At 42.3% G+C, this 22,596-nt stretch overlaps 1 protein-coding gene across 19 annotated transcripts in view; it reads left to right on the top strand.

Moving 5' to 3' along the window:
• Positions 1-22,596, top strand: part of LOC106586265 (muscleblind-like protein 2a) — a 35,025-nt gene that overhangs the window by 830 nt on the left and 11,599 nt on the right. For 3 of the 19 annotated variants that reach the window (XM_014173372.3, XM_045707740.2, XM_014173368.3), the window contains exons 1-2: positions 800-1,182; positions 5,231-6,025. In XM_014173372.3, the coding sequence (XP_014028847.1) occupies positions 5,852-6,025 (174 nt within the window). In that variant the 5' untranslated portion in view covers positions 800-1,182; positions 5,231-5,851. Of the gene's footprint in view, positions 1-773; positions 1,183-5,230; positions 6,026-22,596 lie in introns of those variants that run through there. The other 16 variants (XM_014173378.3, XM_045707739.2, XM_014173379.3 and 13 more) reach the window with 14 other exon arrangements.

The following is a 22,596-nucleotide window of genomic DNA, read 5'->3' as shown; positions in this document are numbered from 1 at the left end:
TTCATTGTTAGAGCGGTTACTCGATTATCTTCTACATATAATATAACATCGTTGTTTTCATGTTAGCGTGTGCTAGCTAGCTATCAAAGTTCCAGCTGCAGTAGCTAGCTAGCTATCAAAGTTCCAGCTGCAGTAGCTAGCTAGCTATCAAAGTTCCAGCTGCAGTAGGTAGCTAGCTATCAAAGTTCCAGCTGCAGTAGGTAGCTAGCTATCAAAGTTCCAGCTGCAGTAGCTAGCTAGCTGTGACGGTGGCTCGTGCACGGACTTTGCTGACGTTGACTAACGTTATATAGCCAGCCGTAGCCTATTTTGCTTACTACCTACTGATGGCTGGCCACTGTAACGTTAGCTCCCAAGACTTCAGCCAAGTTACTTTTTATTGTTGGTACAGTGTAGATAGCTAGATAATATCAGATCACATTACAAGTTACTTTGATGTCACGTGCTTTTTTTATTCAGATTCAAAGAGGGGGGAACGACCTTCATTGTGATACCTCATTTTTAAAGAAACAGGTTAAATAGAGACAGATAGCTCGCCTGTTTTCATAATGTGTAATGTCAAATTGTTTGCTCATCTTTATGCAGTTTTCAGTGCAAACATTATAACTATTTTTGGCCTCTTGAGAAAGCATAGTGGAGAAAGTAGGCTCTTATGTTGGATATGTTATTACACATCCACTATTTTGTTTATCTGTAAATTATTATATTAATTTATTTATAACAGTGAACAAAAATAATTCCAAACCAAAGGAGGAATTATGTTAAGACTTGGGTCAAGATCATCTGAAATAGCAGAGCATACAGGTTTTGCATTAGAGTATCTGCAGCTAGCCTGGCTGTCAGTCTGTCTGAGCTTTGCAGCCAGTACACAGCAAATCCGTGCCTGATCTGCTATTGGCCAGAGAGAGCTGGGAGGGTCTTCCTGGAGGCGGAGGAGCAGGCAGGAAGGGGGTGGCTGGAAATGTTTCAGCTAGAGAGTTAAGCAGACAGTCTTTTCCTCCACTGTCGTGGAAAGAAAATCCCTGTCTAGGCATGGGCCTGAGCACACAGCACTGAGAAGGGAATGAAAACTATACATATGGTGATTATATTTAGACAGAAAGTAATTAGAAGAAGTCGGACTACCGACGCAGACTCTGTGGTGGATGTTAGAGAGACTGAGGAGCTCCAGCACTGCATGAGGTAAGAGGATTTTTTCCCTTGGCTGCTCTGTTTCCTGACTAGTTCATAAAGGAATTTGCTGCATTATGCTGCATACCATGCGGTGAGAGGGAGAGATAGGGGACTTCACTCGTAGAGCTGGTTAGAATCTGCTTCACTGATCATGCTCCTCTTGCAGTTTCTGCTTCTTCTATTTGCTTTTGGTTGGCGGTTCCTCTTTAATATGTACATTTAGCTGGTTAATGTTGGGAGTTTACTTCTCCCATACTGCCAGCAAAGAACAAGGTGCTCCCTTTACGCCTGCTCTGCAATTTCCTGTGGCGTTTCACCACTTACCCAGTCTGTCTGTCCTGTGTCTGAATCACTTCCAAAGTGTGTGTGTTTGTACAAGGTTCATAAGAGTGTTTTCTTTATGTACATGGCTCTGGAGGACTGGGGTCCAACATCTCATAACCATGATTTATTCTCTGATGCACCAGGTGTTAACTCGTCATCAAATCTAACACAGAAAAAAACCACCAAGGAAAGTAACTTGAGAGGGTCTGTCACAAATTGAAAAATGGAAAGGTCTTCCTAATCCTCCTTCCCAATTCAAAGTTTGAGTTTGGGCCCGGGGACAGTTTTCTTCTGTACTATCCTATTGACACATTTTTGAAGCTAGGCTATGATATTTTTATGTTGTAGGTTCCATATTAACGTTGCAACATTCAATTCCGTTACTTTACAGCCTTGCTTGAAGAACCACTTATTTTTTTGGCTTCAAAACCAGTAGTTCCAGCCTGTGCTATTTCCAACTGTTTTGGAAGTTATAGGCTACATGTTTTTTTTCCCCCAGAATCCAATGAAATTACAGCACACACTGATTGGAAGGATCTATTTTCCTCTCACATTTGTTTGGTCTCACTGGTGGGTAGACTGCTGTAGATAAGTACTGCAGATTTTCTCATACAGCAGTGTGAATTGAGCCTTAGTACCTAACATGAAGATAATTAAGGTCGTGCCAGTTCAGTTGGTAGTTGAAGACTATTAGAATATGAAGTGCATATGCTTGCTGATTCAATAAATTGCTGCTTGCATTGCCCATGGCTGAAAGCTGGATGGTTTACAATAGTAACCTCTGTAACTGTTAGGCCCTAGAGTTGGTTGTTCATCCCAAATGAACAAAACAGAATGTCAGGGTTAACACTGACCAAACTAGGCCATGAATCCATAGATGCAATAACGAGGTAGAGATACAGGAAAAAAGCCATACAGTTACATATCAGGATATTTCTTGGGACGATGTATTGTTTTGACAATATCGCAATATTATTTTTGTGCTAGTTGGTTGTACTCCAGTATTTTTCCTTCATAGCTTGTCCTTCATCTTTTTAAATATATAGCCAATTTCTTTTCAGCACGTTTAATTCTATGACTGATCAACACTTGTTCTCTCAAGGCTCTCTCTTGTCCCTCTGCAGAAGAGATATTGTGAGCAATATGTTTGGAACAACGAATCGTAATTTAATCACAGTATAATATAACATATATAAACAATAGCCTAAATGTAGGCAAATTTTGCAGGGGGGTATTGAGATTCGGGATCTTTCCCCCCACGGCATCTTTCTCCCATGCGTGTCAATGGCATTTCCACTGTTTTGGTCGAGTTCCATTGACCTCTTTACCGCATCTATAGATTGACCTAGACCTATTTTCATTTGTATACGCAGCTAATAATTTAACTCCCTTAACAAAAGTAATGATACATTTGCCAAGACCTCTCACATGTCAAATTGGAAACAACATTTTCATGATGAGATCAGTCTGTAGGAACTGTAGGCTATTTTTCACCCAAGTGTCATTGTCTGGGCCATGGGATTATTCAAGGCTCTCCCTTAATTTGCATTTTACAGCTGCCTTTAGGGCATCCAACTGATTTATAGGGAATAAGTATAAACAAGAATCAAAACCAGGGCTACTGCAAAACCGGATGAGCCAAAGGCAAAACGAGAGCCTCTCTCTCTCTCTCTCTCGCTCTCTCTCTCTCTCACATTGACAACCTTGTTACTGAATTCACAAGTGTTGCAGTGCAGAGCCTCCCACACTAAGCTAAAGGGCAAACTATTGAGTGATAGTGTTGCATTTCTATATTTCTGTTGCCCTGATATGTTTTGCCAATAACAACAAAACCATGCTCACTTTTACAAAAGTTTTACAGAAAATACAGAAGATTGTAGGACTACTGTTTATAATAGAATAATACCTCTCATGAGAGATGTGCAAGTTTACCTTCTTATTTATTAATTTCAAGTTATTTAAAGTTGCTTCACAAAGTACCAGACATCACAATTACCCCAATTACATACATCTCTGACCTTGGAGAATAGGATGTTGAATTAAATTCACATTTTATTCTGTGACGTGATGTCCTACTTTTTCCCCCCAAGACCATCAGCCAGAATTTGAACGATATTGTTGCTGCACTTTAGTCATTAACTGGAATTGTAGGTAGCCTAGGTATCAATTGAATTTATCTTCAACCCTTTGTTTATGATGTAGCGTAATACAATACATTCAGTAGCCTATGCTTACAAAATAGAGTCAGAAATGTAGGTGTAGGACAATGTAAAAATGAATGGCAGACATGCCCTGTACTGTAGGCTTTACCTCTCTGTAGGATTTACCTCTCTGTAGGTTTTACCTCTCTGTCCCCCTTCAATTGTTGAATGCCACATTGCATCATGCTGACATTGAGGCTAAAATTGAATTCTGTCCTTCCATCCAGGATGTCAACAAAATTGATATCGCTGCATGTTATTATTAGACTCAGTCCCCAAGGCCTTCACACTGTTTGGGGTCCTTCTCCTAGTGTACCCCCCGCAGCTCTGGCTCCCGCCAAGCATATTTATAATGTGCTCTTATTGGACTTGTCTGTCTGAATAGAAAGGCTGTCCGGAGATAAATACAGTGCCGAACATAGAGTGCACGGAATTAAAATTTCATAAACCGAAGGCTGAATACAGATTCAAGGTCAGAAGCATTAATCAGTCAAATATATCACTCTGATTGGAGGAAGGCTGCTGTGCGGGTGGCTGTCGATTAAGACACAGGCCCACGTCATAGGCTGACATTTGCAATAGCCTAGCTCGTAGGATTTTAGCACAGGACTATGGCGTAGGCCAACAATGTCAACAACATCCCACGGTAACAATACCCCACCACCTCAAATGGCAGTTTAGCAGTTTGAGGGGGGAACTGGACTAATCTGGAGAGGTCACAGGAGTGTTATAGGCACCTCCTACCTGTGTCCTATAATCTATCATGCCTCATCAGCGTTATCCTAGACGCACATTTAGCCAGGCTGCCAATAAGGATCATATTATATTGTCCGACATAGTAAGCCTTTTAAGAACAGTCCTTATGTAATTTTGGCGTTTGCAAATTTGCATGCCTCCATCTACTGATCCTGTTTATTTAGCTCTTATTGTAGACTGTAATGATGTTATTAATGGTATTGTGCAATTGATAAGTAGAGTTGAGAGGTATTATTTCAGGAGGACAAATTACATTTCATACGCCTTTTTGTATTCACTTTCCCCAAATGGGCAAGCCTTTTACCAGCTCTGAACATGAGTTAGGACTAGGCTAATTGCAAAAGGTCTCAATTGATATTAGCCTGTTCATTACGTATCTTTCCATAGAAGTTGAAAGTCCTTTGGGAGAAAAGGAAATTAGATCCTGCCTTGAGTGGTTGATTATTTTTTTATGATTTTCACAATTATTTTGTTGATGTAGATGGATGTGTATGTCCATTAGATGGGATGTAATTGAGGTGGTTTACTCATACTGTATGGTCCTATCATAGAGTAGCCTACATCATTTTTTAAAACACATTTGATTGCTTGACACAATTCATCATGATATTTTTAACCCAAGCTATGCTGTTGCCATGCCTCGGTTTGTGAAAAGAGCCCATAGCAACTCGAGCAGCATAAAATGAAAGTAGGCTAATAGTATAGTAATAACAAGAGCACTAACATACATTATTTATAAAAGAACTAGGCTAACCTAACTCTTTCCTATCTTCCAGATCACCAACAGAAAGTGCCTTTCAGACAACATCTCCGACTTGAACCTGCTCTGTGGTCCATATGTGCATGGAAAGCCAACGCTCCCTTTAAGGCCAGGTCTGAGCTGTGACAGGGGATACCTCAGCTGCAAATCTTCAGTAGCCTCCAATTCATTTCTGAACGACTCCAGTGGCTAAGAAATCCAAGAGGAAAGCATTATTGTGGAGAGGAGAACTGTCAAAGCACAAAGAGCTGACAAATTAGAAGTTGGCAAAGTCAATACCAAGCACATCTTCGTTAATATTCTATCAAAGAGCTCCATTGCCTCGAAATACTATTATTGAGAGTGTTCTTGTCAGTGGAGGAGGAGAGACACTTGGGGGTGTCACAGAGCAAGCCCCTCAACCTTTTCAGAGGTCTGCCATAGGTGCAAACCGATTGATGAGTGATTGATCGTTAATCGATTAGCCTTCCTCCCGGCTTATGCTGCGAGGGCCTCTGTAGTTGCTACATATGATTTGAGAACTTTTCAAACACAAATCAAACAGAGCCAAAAGTTGTGAACTTTTTTACGTGAGGCCATTTTTAGTTAGAGTCAACCGATATATTGAACTTGCAGCATTCAATTGGAACCTCTTAACATGGCTCTGAATATATCTTCGATAAGAGACACAAAATGGCTGACATTGGAAGTTTGTCGGCAGTTTCAGAGAGGAACTTGCTCACGGAGTGATGAGGAATGCAAATTTGCACACCCACCAAAGAGCTGCCAGGTTGAAAACGGAAGAGTTATTGCCTGCTTTGACTCGCTAAAGGTAAGCAATGTCATGCACCATTCTTCTGTTAGATTCATGATTCTTTGCTTTATGTGCTGTGAGAACTGTGTTAGGCCGACCTAGGAGCCAATACAGATAAAGAGATACTAAATTGTTTATTGTAAGGAAATAGAGACAGAAAACCTCTGCAGTTTGCTGTTTCCCCCATCCCACTAGACATCCCAGTGCCAGGTACTGTTTATTCTGTTTATTCTAATCCAAAATTGACATCCCCCATGGGGTGTATATAAACTATAGCCTAGTGCTGGCTTCCAGTGGGATTACTGCTGATGCATTCTCCCTCTCACCTCAGTGGCCCTGGCTGTCTGTGGCTGGGCCTGGGTTAATCCACAGAGAAGCTCTCACTGCCCCCTCCCCCCATGGATTATTCTTATGTTCAATCATCTCCTTATCTCCGCTGGCCAAAGGGCCTGGTCTCTATCGGTCAAGGCTAGTGCTCCGACAACCATCAACAGGAATTGATACAAAGAACCTATTTTTCCAAAGTGCCTCTATAGGTTTGGGTCCTTTATTGGGAGGGTGAAAATGGGTTGCTTTTGATTTTGCCCATTGACTTTTCAATACAAGCCGTTAATGGAGACGGCGATAGTGTTGCAAGTTACTTTTTGTTATTGCTATGGATGGCAGGACATTTAGGGCCTCACTAGTTGCCCAGCCATTAATCTTAGGAAGAGTCACACACTGTTGCCCAAGCTCCTTCCAGAACAGTGCAGTCATTGAGCTGCTTGTCCTCCAAGGCTTGTATCTACCAACCATGCATCTAATGTCTTAGCCTACTTACTGGGCCCTCTGAGACTGGAGCCATCACACCACGAGGCTGGTGATTAGAACCTGGGGGGAAGGCTGCTCAAGACCCATAGGTTCTTTCAGAACAGAGACTTGCAATGGATTTTAGGTTGAGGTGAATGTGGAAGAGGCTTTACAACTGGGGGCAGTATATTGAGTGTAATACTCTTGCTCCAAAAATAAATGATTTGCTTAACTTTTCAGTTGTTTATTCTGAAATATTGTGGTGGGCTAGGCTACATTAATGCCCTCGGCAAACAGGATTAACATCCTCTCTGGCTCAACCCACCCACACACGCTTCATTTCACCCAATATTGTCTCAATTGTTATGTCACAGTTGCTCTTCTAATGAGGGTTGTTTTAGACTATAGGGTTTTTTACACTGCACTTCAACTGATTTTAATGACACTAGGCTCAATGTCATCACTTCTGTTCTGCACATCACTATAGCAACTGTGTCTGTCCAGCCTCTGTCCTGAAAGGGGATACTGTAATGCATGCTAACTTGCTCATTTCTAAGGTGAATTGATTTCCTGCTGCAGTTCAAGTGAAATATTGATTCATAATCAGGATTTTCATGTGCTTGCATCAACCACTATCTGTGATGATATTAAGTGATACATCTCAGCCTGAAACATGTAGGCCTATGATTTGTATATGGACTGTTCAGAGCACGCAGGAGAGAGGAGAGAGGCTCTGTTGTTAGCTGATGGAAGGGGGATGGGAAGAGACTGGTTAGAAAATATACAAATGCCTCAGTCATGTGATTATGTCACGATTCGTTCTGCTGAATAGCCTCTTGTCTAAGAAGAGTTCCTCGAGTGTTGTCTGTAACTGACATTCCTATTGGCTCAACTTTGACAGTGGTTTCCGCTGTGATTTAGCCTACATTTTCCCTAAAACATATTGATGTGTTCTTTAGTAAACTGAATGATAGGCTAGCCATGATGGCCCACTTTTACAGTTTTTATGTAATATCATATGAACAAAAACAGTGTTTGTTCAGCTTGTGGATTTGTTCTGTTGTTTTCACAAGTACCCCTTATCAACCTCTAGCTAAAGTACTTTTGGAGGTGAACCGTTTCAATAAAACACTGACTGGAGCTTAGGCTTAAGTCTGAATAACTGGTGAGGCAGCATCTCTTATGCATGTCACAGGTCTGTTCTCCTGATTCACCCTCCTGCCCTAACATGCCTAACCTCATTTTGTGCATGTGATTCCACTTTCCCCAGCAGCAACAAATGCAGGACAGTAACTACTTTCTCATGACTGGCTGCAAATTGACAAGGGAAGGCAGACAGAAACTTGTGTTGTCCACAGATTTCCCCCATCTTATCCGAATCGTCTGCATGAGAAGCTGTCCTTTGCCTTACTGACCTGCCGATTTCCTCCCCAGAAATAGGGATGGGCGTCAGGCCCTGTCTCTCCCACTGCTCTCGGCCTAACCCAACACTGCTGTGTTGGCTGACTGGCTGGGGCTTGGCTGTCAGTCATGATATGGCTGAGAGGAGCTGTTTCCTGTGGGCTGGTCCCAGGAGACTGTGCTGAAGCTGGGTCAGAGGAAGCCTCTGAAGACAGAGAGAGCAGTGCTGCTGATGCCTGGAGCTAAGCTAGATAGCTTCCTAGCTTACAGAGAAGTAGGGTGAGACGTTATGTGGGCTATCACATATGATTAGGAGCTCAGCTGATTAGGAGCTCAGCACTACATTATCACCACTTGATGCAAAGGCAGTGAGTAGGAAACATCAAATTCAGTTGGATGGATACTTAATTCGTTGGGCCTTACCTAGGTTAGCCTACATGTTTAGCCTACTAGGCTGTACATGTGTAATCACCATATGCCAAATAGCCTAGCTATGGCACTTTCTGTAAACATGAAATCTAGGCCATGCTTTCATTGTCTACTGCAGGGGTTTTCAACCTTTTCTTGCCCAGGGACCCCGTCCCAGGAAAACCGGCGACCCAGGGACCCCATCATACGTTAGCAAAAAAAAAATTTTTTCACGTCTTTATCATGACACAAGGCGAGACCCAGATGCATACACAGGAGGCAGATGGTTAGAGTTTAAGATGTTTAATAATCCAAAAGGAGTAGGCAAGAGATGGTCATGGATAGGCAAAAGGTCAAAACCAGTTCAGAGTCCAGGAGGTACAGAGTGGCAGACAGGCTCATGGTCAAGGCAGGCAGAACAGTCAGGCGGGTACAGAATCCAGACACAGCCAAGGGTCAAAACCGGGAGGACTGGAAAAAGGACAATAGCAAAAAGCAGGAGAACGGGGGGGGGAACTTCCCAGTTGACTTGGGAACATATAAGACGAACTGGCACAGAGAGACAGGAAACACAGGGATAAATACACTGGGGAAAACAAGCGACACCTGGAGGGGGTGGAGACAATAACAAGGACAGGTGAAACAGATCAGGGCGTGACAGTACCCTGGCGTCCTACCTGGGCGCATACCTGGCTGACCGGGGTGTCGGCTGTGAAAAATCGTCGATGAGGGCTGGGTCCAGGATGTCTTTAGCAGGGACCCAGCACCTCTCCTCCGGCCATAACCCTCACAATCAACCAGGTACTGGAAACCCCTGCCCTGTGGTCGAACCCTCAGGAGACGTCTCACCGTATACACTGTCTGCCCATCGATGACCTGAGGGGGAGGGATGGACCTGGAAACAGAAGACAAAGGACTGTGAGACACTGGCTTAATCCTAGACACATGGAAAGTAGGGTGAATACGGAGGGTATGGGGTAACACAAGGCGGACAGCAGTGGAACTCAGGACTCTGGAGATTGGAAAAGGACCAATGAAACGGGGAGACAGCTTGCGGGACTCTACCGAAGGGGTAGATCCCGAGTGGAAAGCCATACCCTCTGCCGAATGCGGAGCTGGGGTCCGGCGACGGTTCGCTTGTCGACGATACCTGGTTCTTCTCCAGGTACGTCGACAAGAGGCGGAAAAACATCTGGGCCGAGTGTCATTCAGGGTCATCTGAAGGACCATGTGACAAACCATATAAAGTCCTTTTCTGAGCTTTCTGTATCAGTATGCTGTATGTTTCTTTGCCTTATTTCTTTACTTATTTTGTCCATAATGTTGCTGCTACCATCTCTTATGACCGAAAATAACTTCTGGACATCAGAACTGGGATTACTCACCACGAACTGGAAGAAGCTTTTTCCTGTAACGAGTCCGATGAGAAAGATATACTGCTCTCTTGGGACCAGGCCCAGATCCCCGTTATTTGCGTGAAGAAAAGATGGAGGAAAAGAGGACGCAGATCAGGCTGCCTTTTGAGAATCCATTGGCGAGCGAGTAACCCTCCACTGCCAGCAATTTTACTTGCTAACATGCAATCATTGGAAAATAGAATTGATGATCTACGATTGCGATTATCCTACCAATGGGACATTAAAAACGAATATCTTCAGTTTCACCGAGTCGTGGCTGAACGATGACATGGATAATATAGAGCAGGAGGGATTTTCAATGCATCGGCAGAACAGAGAAGCTACGTCTGGTAAGACAAGGGGCGGGGGTGTGTGTCTATTTGTCAATAACAGCTGGTGTGCGATGTCTAATATTAAAGAAGTCTGGAGGTATTGCTCACCTGAGGTACAGTACCTTATGATAAGCTGTAGACCACACTATCTACCAAGAGAGTTCTCATCTATATTATTTGTAGCCGTCTATTTACCACCACAGACCGATGCTGGCACTAAGACCACACTCAACCATATCTATAAGGCCATAAGCAAACAAGCGGCGCACTTGTGGCCGGGGACTTTAATGCAGGTAAACTTAAATCAGTTTTACCAAATTTGTCACAAGTTCAACCAAAGGCATTGAGGTGTATACCACCTCAGTCATCGGCTTCATCAATAAGTGCATCGACAACGTCGTCCCCACAGTGACCGTACATACTAGAGGTCGACCAATTATGATTTTTCGATGCCCATACCGATTATTGGAGGACCAAAAAAGGCTGATACCGATTAATTGGCTGAATTTTATATATATATTTGTAATAATGACAATTACAACAATACTGAATGAACACTTTTATTTTAACTTAATATAATACATCAATAAAATCTATTTAGTCTCAAATAAATAATGAAACATTTTCAATTTGTTTTAAATAATGCAAAAACAAAGTGTTGGAGAAGAAAGTAAAAGTACAATATTTGCCATGTAAAAAAGCTAACGTTTAAGTTCCTTGCTCAGAACATGAGAACGTATGAAAGCTGGTGGTTCCTTTTAACATGAGTCTTCAATATTCCTAGGTAAGAAGTTTTAGGTTGTAGTTTTTATAGGAATTATAGGACTATTTTTCTATAAACAATTTGTATTTCATATACCTTTGACTGTTGGATGTTCTTATAGGCAATGTAGTATTGCCAGCCTAATCTCAGGAGTTGATAGGCTTGAAGTCATAAATAGCGCAATGCTTGAAGCACAGCGAAGAGCTGCTGGCAAATGCAGTAAAGTGCTGTTTGAATGAATGTTTGCTGCTGCTGCCTACCACCGCTCAGTCAGACTGCTCTATCAAAAATCAAATCATAGACTTAATTATAATATAATAACACACAGAAATACAAGCCTTAGGTCATTAATATGGTCAAATCCAGAAACGGTCATTTTGAAAACAAAACGTTTATTCTTTCAGTGAAATACGGAACCATTTTAAATGTCAACTTCAATGGGGTAGTGACATCACAAGGATCCCGGATTGCACGAACCCTACTAAAACAGGAGTATCAATGAATATTGATTCTGGCGCATGGCATTGCAATACCACGTACCGCTATAATAGCTGTCTAGTCTGTGTTTTATAAATGTGCAATAAGCATAAAACACAATTGTATAAGGAATTGGCAACTCATTCTCATTCTGAGAAATAAAGTAGGCCACTTGATTTCAACATCTGAACAAAGTGGACTGGCTAGCACGCTGGTCAAACAATTGGAAATGGAGAGAAGGGTGTGTTCATAACAATTAAACTGTTCTGCCTTGTTAACTAGCAAATAGATCCAAGTTGGCTAAACTTGAAATACACCACATGACCAAAAGTATGTGGACACCTGCTCGTCGAACATCTCATTCTAAAATCATGGGTATTAATATGGAGTTGGTCCCTTCTTTGCTGCTATAATAGCCTCCAGTCTTCTGGGAAGACTTTCCACTAGATGTTGGAACATTGCTGTAGGGACTTGCTTCCATTCAGCCACAAGAGCATTAGTGAGGTCGGGCACTGATGTTGGGCGATTAGGCTTGGCTCGCAGTCGGCCTTCCAATTCATCCCAAAGGTGTTTGATGGGGTTGAGGTCTGGGCTCTGTGCAGGCCAGTCAAGTTCTTCCACACCTATCTCGACAAACCATTTCTGTATGGACCTTGCTTTGCACACGGGGGCATTGTCACGCTGAAACAGAAAAGGGCCTTCTCCAAACTGTTGCCAAAAAGTTGGAAGCACAGAATCATCTAGAATGTCATTGTATGCTGTAGGATTAAGATTTCCCTTCACTGGTCCTAAGGGGCCTAGCCCGAAACATGAAAACAGCCCAGACCATTATTCCTCCACCACCAAACTTTACAGTTGGCACTATGCATTGGGGCAGGTAGCGTTCTCTTGGCATCCACCAAATCCAGATTCGTCCGTCGGACTGCCAGATGGTGAAGCATATTTCATCACTCCAGAGAACGCGCTTCCACTGCTCCAGAGTCCAATGGTGGCGAGCTTTACACCACTCCAGCTGACACTTGGCATTAAGCATGGTGATCTTAGGCTTGTGTGCGGCTGCTCGGCCATAGAAACCCATTTCATGAAGCTCCCGACCAACAGTTATTGTGCTGATGTTGCTTCCAGAGGCAGTTTGGAACTCAGTAGTGAGTGTTGCAACCGAGGACAGACAATTTTTACGCGCTTCAGCACTCGGCAGTCCAGTTCTGTGAGCTTGTGTGGCCTACCACTTCGTTGCTGAGCCGTTGTTGCTCCGAGACGTTTCCACTTCACAATAAAAGCACCGGGGCAACTCTAGCAGGACAGAAGTTTTACGAATTGACTTGTTGGAAAGATGGCATCCTATGAAGGTGCCACGAAAGTCTTCAGTAAGGCCATTCTACTGCCAATGTTTGTCTATGGAGATTGCATGGCTGTGCTCTCGATTTTATAAACCTGTCAGCAACGGGTGTGGCTGAAATATCAGAACACTAATTTGAAGGGGTGTCCACATACTTTTGTACATAGTGTATAAAGATTAGCTGGCTACTCACTAGCACGTAGGCTTGTGCTTCAAATCAAATTGTATTGGTCACATACACGTGTTTAGCAGATGTTATTGTTTCTAACTCTGACAGTGCAGTAATATCTAACAAGTAATATCTAACAATTTCACAATATATACCCAATACACACAAATCTAAGTAAAGGAATGAAATTAAGAATATATAAATATATGGACGAGCAATTTCAGAGCAGCATAGACTAAGATACAGTAGAATAGAATAGAATACAGTATATACATATGAGATGAGTAATGCAAAATATGTAAACATTAATAAAGTGACTAGTGTTCCAATTATTAACCTCTATGGGCTAGGTGGGACGCTTGCGTCCCACCTACTCAACAGCCAGTGTAATCCCGTGGCGCGTTATTCAAATACCTTAGAAATGCAAAACCTTAAATTTTTCAAACATATGACTATTTTACACGATTTTAAAGATAAGACTCTCGTTAATCTAACCACACTGTCCGATTTCAAAAAGGATTTACAACGAAAGCAAAACATTAGATTATGTCAGCAGAGTACCCAGCCAGAAATAATCAGACACCCATTTTTCAAGCTAGCATATAATGTCACATAAACCCAAACCACAGCTAAATGTAGCACTAACCTTTGATGATCTTCATCAGATGACAACCCTAGGACATTATGTTATACAATACATGCATGTTTTGTTCAATCAAGTTCATATTTATATCAAAAACCAGCTTTTTACAATAGCATGTGACTAGCATTCCGACCGAACACTGCCGGTGAATTTACTAAATTACTCACGATAAACGTTCACAAAAAGCATAACAATTATTTTAAGAATTATAGATACAGAACTCCTCTATGCACTCGATATGTCCGATTTTAAAATAGCTTTTCGGTGAAAGCACATTTTGCAATATTCTCAGTAGATAGCCCGGCATCACAGGGCTAGCTATTTAGACACCCAGCAAGTTTAGCACTCATCAAAGTCAGATTTACTATAAGAAAAATGTTATTACCTTTGCTGTCTTCGTCAGAATGCACTCCCAGGACTTCTACTTCAATAACAAATGTTGGTTTGGTCCAAAATAATCCATCGTTATATCCAAACAGCGGCGTTTTGTTCGTGCGTTCAAGACACTATCCGAAAGGGTAAATAAGGGTTACGATCATGGCGCAATTCGTAACAAAAGATTTCTAAATATTCCATTACCGTACTTCGAAGCATGTCAACCGCTGTTTAAAATCTATTTTTATGCCATTTTTCTCATAAAAAAGCGATAATATTCCGACCGGGAATCTGCGTTTAGGTAAACAGACAAAAGAAAAGAAAGCATTTGGTCGACTCGGGCACGCGCCTAAGCCCATAGTACTCTGAGCGGCCACTTGCCAAAAGCGATAAAGTGTTTCAGCCAGAGCCTGCCTCGATATCCTTCAGCTTTTTCCCGGGCTCTGAGAGCCTATGGGAGCCGTAGGAAGTGTCACGTTATTGCTAAGATCCTCAGTCTTCAATAAAAAGAGCCAAGATAAAACACACCTTGTCAGACAGGCCACTTCCTGCTTGGAATCTTCTCAGGTTTTGGCCTGCCATTTGAGTTCTGTTATACTCACAGACACCATTCAAACAGTTTTAGAAACGTTAGGGTGTTTTCTATCCAAAGCAATATAATTATATGCATATTCTAGTTACTGGGCAGGAGTAGTAACCAGATTAAATCGGGTAAGTTTTTTTTATCCGGCTGTGTCAATACTGCCCCCTAGCCCTAACAGGTTAAAGTGGCCAGTGATTTCAAGTCTATGTATATAGGCAGCAGCCTCTAATGTGATTGTGATGGCTATTTAACAGTCTGATGGCCTTGAGATAGAAGCTGTTTTTCAGTCTCTCGGTCCCAGCTTTCATTTCACCTATACTGACCTCGCCTTCTGGATGATAGCGGGGTAAACAGGCAGTGGCTCGTGTGGTTGTTGTCCTTGATGATCTTTTTGTCCTTCCTGTGACATTGGGTGCTGTAGCTGTCCTGGAGGGCAGGTAGTTTGCCTCCGGTGATGTGTTGGGCAGACCGCACCACCCTCTGGAGAGCCCTGTGGTTGTGGTTGTGGGCAGTGCAGTTGCCGTACCAGGCGGTGATACAGCCTGACAAGATGCTCTCGATTGTGCATCTGTAAAGGTTTGTGAGGGTTTTAGGTGCTAAGCCAAATTTGAGAGATTGTTTTAGGTGTTTTAGGTGCCAAACCAAGCCAAATTTGAGAGATTGTTTATGAGACCTGTGCTCATTTTCTAAAATGCCTGCTACAAGAAGTTAGTCATTATTAGTGAAAGTGCATTATGCGTGGTTCTGGTTAAATTTGTATCAAAAAGGGCATTTTCATAGACTAACTTAAAATCCAGATCAGTGATTTTTTTTTATTTTTTTAAGCAGGTTAAACTATTTTGATGAAATAATTAAAATATTAGTGGGTCTTATCATTGTGGAAGGCTATATTTTCCCTAGGTATAATTTCACAAGCTCTAAATTCATTACATTATTGCTGATTGTTTTACATGCAGTGTATTTTACCTTTAATTGTACAATAAAGCTTATTTAGAGAAAACATTATATATCGTAATTAGACCATGAATTTCAAAAACTGGAAATAGTATTTTTTGGCCATATCGCCCAGCCCTAGCTGACATCCCTGAGAGGTATTGAAAGCAGTAGCAGGAATATTAATGGAACATGCATTCCATGCCTATTGAATGGCTGTCAACATAGCTCAGAGTGTGAAACTGAATCTAGTCCTAATTCCCTCCTGACACATTTGGGGGGAAATGAGACTTGAAGACTTCATGTTTCAGGTGGTTAAACAAGGCTGACACCAGAATGGTGAAGTGTGGTGAGCAATACAAATGTTTATTCTGCTTCTGGGTACGGGACAAAAGCTTATAGGCTTATAACATGTCAAAAAGACAATACACGCACTGTCCTCAGAATCACTTTTAATCCCCTTAACCTGTATCCCAAACTGTACTGAGGAGCAAATATGAATTGTGTCTTTTGTGCTCAGGCCACTCCCCAGCATTTCGGGCTGTTTTGTTTATTGCGTGGTGTTTAACATTCAGTGTGTGGGTGGGGTGGCCAGCATAGCACAGCACATGCTGTTATACTGGGATTAGTCTAATTTATCCGCTCCATGTCTGCTGCCGTGCTAACAAAGATTTATAAACCGAGCTGCCACCAGATACAGTACATCACAAAAATGGCCACTCTGTTTCGTGAGCTTGTACTTTTATTGGCCGGTAGATCATGTATTGTGTTTCCTGTTTTAGATGTGGAGGGTTTAGGCTACTCCAATGGAAAACATAAAATCTTCTCTCGTTATTCTGTGATATCTCCTCCAAATAGCCTAACGTTGAAGGCCGCTATTTATTCTCCTCTCACAATGTAACCTGAGACAATGTGTGATATGACATATTAATATTATATTATGTAAATTGATCACTGAACATCTGCCTCATATTAAGGGTGACTTTGGCATTAGGTGGGTGAAACATGAATAATGCATCGTTTTGAAATGAAATTCTCTAAAGCCGGTGTAAATCCTATTCTGTTAATAGAGCTGGAATTATTTCTAAACAGTGGTAGAACTTTTTAAAGTTGTTTCTACCCCTGTAAATCCAGCACTGCCCTCTTGTATTAAGAAGGCCTCCACCATTGCCATTCTTCTAGAACAGCTGTACATTGAGGGCTAGAGCCAAGGCCAACAGAGGGGTGGACCAGGGGTCGACAGAGTCCACGTGTGAAAGGGAATGGAACTCCACCAATGCTTAACATTTCACAGTAGGAACAAGGCTGTCACACCAACCCACCAGGTGAAAGTAACATAACCAAAGACGGACTGAGAGAAGTACTCTACACCTCATGAAGAGATCAGAGCTACAGTACATGAGATCTCTACACTCCTTTCTTCTGATGAGGGGGGGCTACTATATCACGCCCTCACCCCTATTCACCCCGTTCCCTCAGCAGTCAGCACCGGCTCCACCTTCCTTTCAGAAGTAAAGCGAATTGAGGCTCCTGTTCATCACCCAGGGTCATTATTTCTGATTTCCTGTATTCCTCCCTCATTCACGGCAGTCTTGTTAGTGTTTAAACAGCAGCTGAGCCTGCCGTGCCCCATAAGACCATGTGCTCCCTTTTAGTGTGTTGAGGACCAGGAAATACATGAGCAGAAAAGCTAAATGCCATGAAAGGCCATGCATTGTACAGATGAAAACACTAGAGTATTAAGCCTAATGGCTTCAGACCCAGAATTCCCCCAGACATCGACAGTACCTCCTCTGTTCCCTATACTCACTCAATTTACATAAATCTATAGCCTAGTATGGTATGCTTACCATTTGCATGCGTCTCCCAAAGACCTTTCTGTGCTGCTAACGTCATTATCATTGGTTATTTATACTCCATACTAGCCTAAGCACTGATTATTGATTCAACATTTCCTCTTAACCTGAATAATGTATATTCACGTCAATATTATTCGCGTCAATTAAAGCATTTCTTGGAAAGGAATACGGCACACACACTTGTAAATGGATCTTGGATAACGTTGTGCCTATTCCACTCTCCACTCTGTGTGTGTAAAATAGTTTATGGTAAGATGTTCGTTTTAGGCACTCAGAGGATCAATATGCCTTCTTCAGAAAAGCTGAAAATTATACCAGACCTTTCATTACATTAAACCACAATGAGAATGGACGTATCCTAAGTTCAAGTGTAAATAATGAGTTAAACATCAGGCTGATTAGTGAGGAGTTGGAACCATATTTAGACTTCACAAGCCAGCATGTTGTGTTTTTATTCTACCTACTTCCTATGTAGCCTACCAGACAAAGCCATGATATCAGAGAATCTAAAGAGCACATTAGCGGATAGCCATTGTAGGCCTTCTCTCTTAGAAACAAGGGTTCCAAATGGGTTCTGCGGCTGTCCCCATAGGAGAACCCTTTTTGGTTCCAGCTAGAACTCTTTTCGGTTCCATGTTGAACCTTATGTGCAAAGGATTCTACATGGAACCAAAAGGGGTTCTTCCAAGGGTTCTCCTGTGGGGACAGCCGCAGAACCCTTTGGGGTTTTTAAGAGTGCAGAGTCCTTCATGCATGCGAGTATTAGCAGTTGGTGATTGTTGGTTCAGGTGCTACACTCACACGGTTTTCACATTCCAGGCTCATCCAGCATCCTGTTCATGACATCAAAGCCCTCACCACTACCACCTGGAGAGAGAGCTGGAGCTGAGCAGGGCTATAGCAGCCAGAGAATAGCTGTTAGGAAGCTGCTCTGCAGCTCAAGATCAGATTCAGTGAAGCAGCAAGAGTCTCTCGTGCTCTTTTACATTACGGTGTATGGCAGTTGGTGGTGTAGGTTGCTGTTGATGTTTGCTGAAGTGGCACACAGTGCGCTGTGGGCCTTTGCCCCCCCCTGATGTGGGTTAGGCTGTGGGCTGTGCAGTATTGGGTTAGTGTGAGAGCTGGGTGGGTGAGCGTGTGGCCTAGCTGCAGGAGCTCACAGCAGATGATATGATGTGGGAGAGCAGAAAAACAGGAGGAGGGAAAGGGGTGTGTGTGTGTGTGTGTGTGTGTGTGTGTGTGTGTGTGTGTGTGTGTGTGTGTGTGTGTGTGTGTGTGTGTGTGTGTGTGTGTGTGTGTGTGTGTGTGTGTGTGTGTGTGTGTGTGTGTGTGTGTGTTTGGAATTAGCACTCTCGCTGCAATGGAAAGCCAGGCTTAAGAGACAACAGCTCAGCTATGTATATTAGCATATTAATTTCTAGTTTCTCAGCAGTTTTTGTTATAGCCCATCTGTAGGATTATTAGAGGAGACACAAACAGGCTACTTAATTACCCCGGGGAATAGGAGGTAAGTAAACAATGAATGGTCTGGGGCTGTGTGTTTATTGACAAGGAGTAGCCGTGTGAGAGAGAATGTCAAAGTGAAGCACAGACCATTCTAAATAGGCCTACATGTTGACTTTGAAATGTTGTCCCAAATGTTGCCTTTTATTAAATAGAGAGGCAAATATAAATCCGATCAGCTCCAGGAAAGTGAACTTATGAACTTATGGAGCCAGTGGAGGATTTCCCATTATTGTTTCTCATTGTGTCAACTTAGGCTACCTGACACATCGATGAGCTCTCAACCAAACGAATCCAAATGCTTGGAGGACAAAATGCAGCTCTCCCACCACAACCATTCCCATGAGGCATTTAACACTCACTGAACAATGATCCTTTTATCCTGCTGCAGTATTCACACCTCCTCTGGCTGCGTTCGAAACGGAACGTTACACCGACACAAAGCGTTCTCCTTCATTTAAGTGCTACGCTAATGAATCAGCCCATTACTCTATAGAGCCATGGAACATTCTAACTGCTGATTGTGAATTGCACAAAGAGTACAAGTGTAGATCCCATTTCTATGTCTCACTATTTTGTTGGGATCATTTCTAGTCTTCATATAGGTTACTGTCGTTAAATGTTGTCACGTGAAATAGCCTCTGAAATAGCCTAACCTGTGATTCGAGACTTAAACCAGACACTTCAAGCTAGGCTACCTGCAGCTCTCTGTAAACCTTAGACCATTCTGATGTCTGGCGGTCTCCAATTCCGGCCAAGGAACCACTATCATCCTCTCACACCTGAGAAGGATATTACGCTCCTTTAAGCGCAGATAAGAGACCAGTGTGTGGGTTCTGCTCTCTTGTCAGAAAGCAATTGTTACCACTTTGCCAGCTTCCTGGCCTGGCATCAGACTCCAGGATGTCTGGGGCGACCAGAACCTTATAGCAGCCAGCAGAAAGAAATGAGTACGAGGCTGGGGTATCAGGATATAGTGGCTTAAATAGAGCCTTAAGTTGATAGATAACATGAGCTATCTGGGACAGGCCAGAGTACAGACTAAAGCTCTTTTTGAGTTGTGCACCTAGGAATAAAGGCTATTACTGTATCTACCTTCAAGGGGAAGGAAGTGGGCTAATGGTAGTAGTTCCACAGATCTCCTTAAGTGTACCTGCCTACTCAGTTCATACTGATTGTTCAAAAGTATCTATCGAAGATGCTGTGGGTGTCAAGGAGGAAGATTGAAAAAGCCTATTTGTCAAACTGATGACATTATCTCTTCTTCAGAGACTAGATGCATGGCTGTGTTTTGTGAGCGGTGAACAGGGAGCCTGTGTTGTTTGTCACAGCTGCATGTATGCTCTTCACATCTCTAAATAATTCAGACCCTCTCATTTGCCATGAATGGAAGACACGTAGATGAGGGGCCTGGGTAAGAAAGCCAATTTGAACTCATGCATCCCTAAAGGACTTGGAACCTTTGTTAATGAAGAACACAGAACTGTGTTTTAGCTCTTTTGTTGGCTGAATAAACAGTTCATCTGTGTCTCATTAATGTGGAATAGACTTCCATTGATATAATGGAAGTCTGTGTGTGTGTGTGTGTGTGTGTGTGTGTGTGTGTGTGTGTGTGTGTGTGTGTGTGTGTGTGTGTGTGTGTGTGTGTGTGTGTGTGTGTGTGTGTGTGTGTGTGTGTGTGTGTGTCCACAGCGAAAGCTGACAAAAGCACTGTCTGCTTCCCATTCATTGAATAAGCAGCATGACTCAGTTAGCACAGGAAATACAGAGTTTGCAGTAGACTATGCTGTGTTTTACTTTAGCTAAATGTTGTTATTCGAATGATCTCGTCTGGGAGCCATAATCGATCAGGACTGGTAGGCAATGAGGTCAGGCCAAATTGCATTACGCAATAGCTCGACTTTAACCCTGATCCAAACCCTAACTTTGATATCTGGCAACTTTCCAAAAGGGTTTGTCATTCCTTATGTGGCAGTCCATGTAGGCGTTCCCTGGTAATAATTGATATAAATCTCCGGGGAGAGTCACAAATGAGTTCAGTAGCTCTAATCTGTTTATGAAATTAGTTCCATTGACATGAATTATTGAAGGATTTCCTCATTTGAATATGTAGGACATAGACAGCTAATCTCTCATTAATTCACTCTTTTGACTGACAGTGATATCACTGCTTTAATGATTTGCCAGCAAAAGATTCTTTAGTGTAATTCAAGTTCAGATGGCTGTCTATTTCAAGTCCCTGCTACTCAGAAGTGAGCTACTCTACTTGTGTGAAGAAAAGATTTTGCAATGGGTTTGAGGTCAGGCTAAAAATCACTGCCGGGTCAAGTGAGCAGTGCGGAGTAGAGGACGCTATCAGGCTGACATCTAAATTGTTGTGAATGGACTTTGGATTCTACTGTTCCATAACAAAGAGGATGGGATGTCAGTGTGAAGAGATTCCCTACGTTGGCAAGCTCAGAGACATTTTCTGGCCATTCAGCTTTTCCCGTAAGCCTCTTTTAGCTGGTAGGTTTAAAGCCTACGGCTAGTTAGCAATAGTGCAGTGGGTCACAGCTAGCTTTCTTGTCCTCTATTCATCATCCTACACAACCATCCTTCATTATGTAAAATTTGCCTATTGAACACGAGCCTACTACTAGGCTTACTTGATCAGTATGTGTAGGCTGTAGGCTACTGATTTCCTGCTAAATTAAACGTTTTGGCCTATCTATCAACTCTGTCCGTTATTATTCTCATAAATGACTCATAGTGTGTCTGTGGATTACCTCCTGATCATAGAAGCACTTATGAAGTACTTCTGACAACAACGTGTTTCAAACAGTTTTCTGTTCCATTACTCTGCGGACATCCATCCCCTGTGTGCTTTTGTCATAGGGAACAATGTTCTCCTCTCTGTCAATCGTACTGCCTCTGTGCCATAACAATAGCATGATCAAAACGACCTCACTACCTGTCCCCACAGAAAAAGATATTGAGTGTGAAGGCGTGATTCATGTCACCATGATTGTGTTCCCCTGTTATTGCGGTGTCCTGTCCTGTGAGCTGAATGGTCTTGGTCTGAGAGGAGTGGGGTAATGCACGGTCAGGACATGGAAATTGTTGAACCTCGAGAAGAAACATTCATGAAGGCCATGTTCCAGCAGTGGTCTTTTGTGTCATTTTGTACTGGATGTCCTTGATGCTTTCCTTGCTTGTCAATGAATTCTAGTGACCCTGTCCAGTATTAATGCTTCATTTATGAAGAATAGGCCTACATATTTGTAATGGAATAAACCTGTGCATACTTATGTTAGGCTTAGGGTAGCCCATTCCTGCGGTCAAATGACCTAGTGGCCTCATGGGGGGAATGTTATTCATATTTTTCATAATTTCATAATTAATAAAGATTTCTTTAAAGCTGAAAATCTGGTATTTCTATGTCAAACGGTTTTGTTATATTTCAGCCTTTTGTGATGTATATAAAGTGTAATATTGGGATGCAAACTCAAAAAATAATACATTTCAACTCTATATCTGACATGGTACAGGTGTCTTCTTTTTTTAAGTCCATAAACATGTGTGTGAGGTATATACTTTTGTTTCAAAGTAGACTTGTTTAAGACTACCAAGAAACAC

Source organism: Salmo salar, chromosome 25, assembly GCF_965601325.2.
Source record: "Salmo salar chromosome 25, fSalSal1, whole genome shotgun sequence".
NCBI lineage: Eukaryota > Metazoa > Chordata > Actinopteri > Salmoniformes > Salmonidae > Salmo > Salmo salar.
Note: the sequence above shows the minus strand (reverse complement) of the source record. Positions and strands in the feature narration are given on the sequence as shown.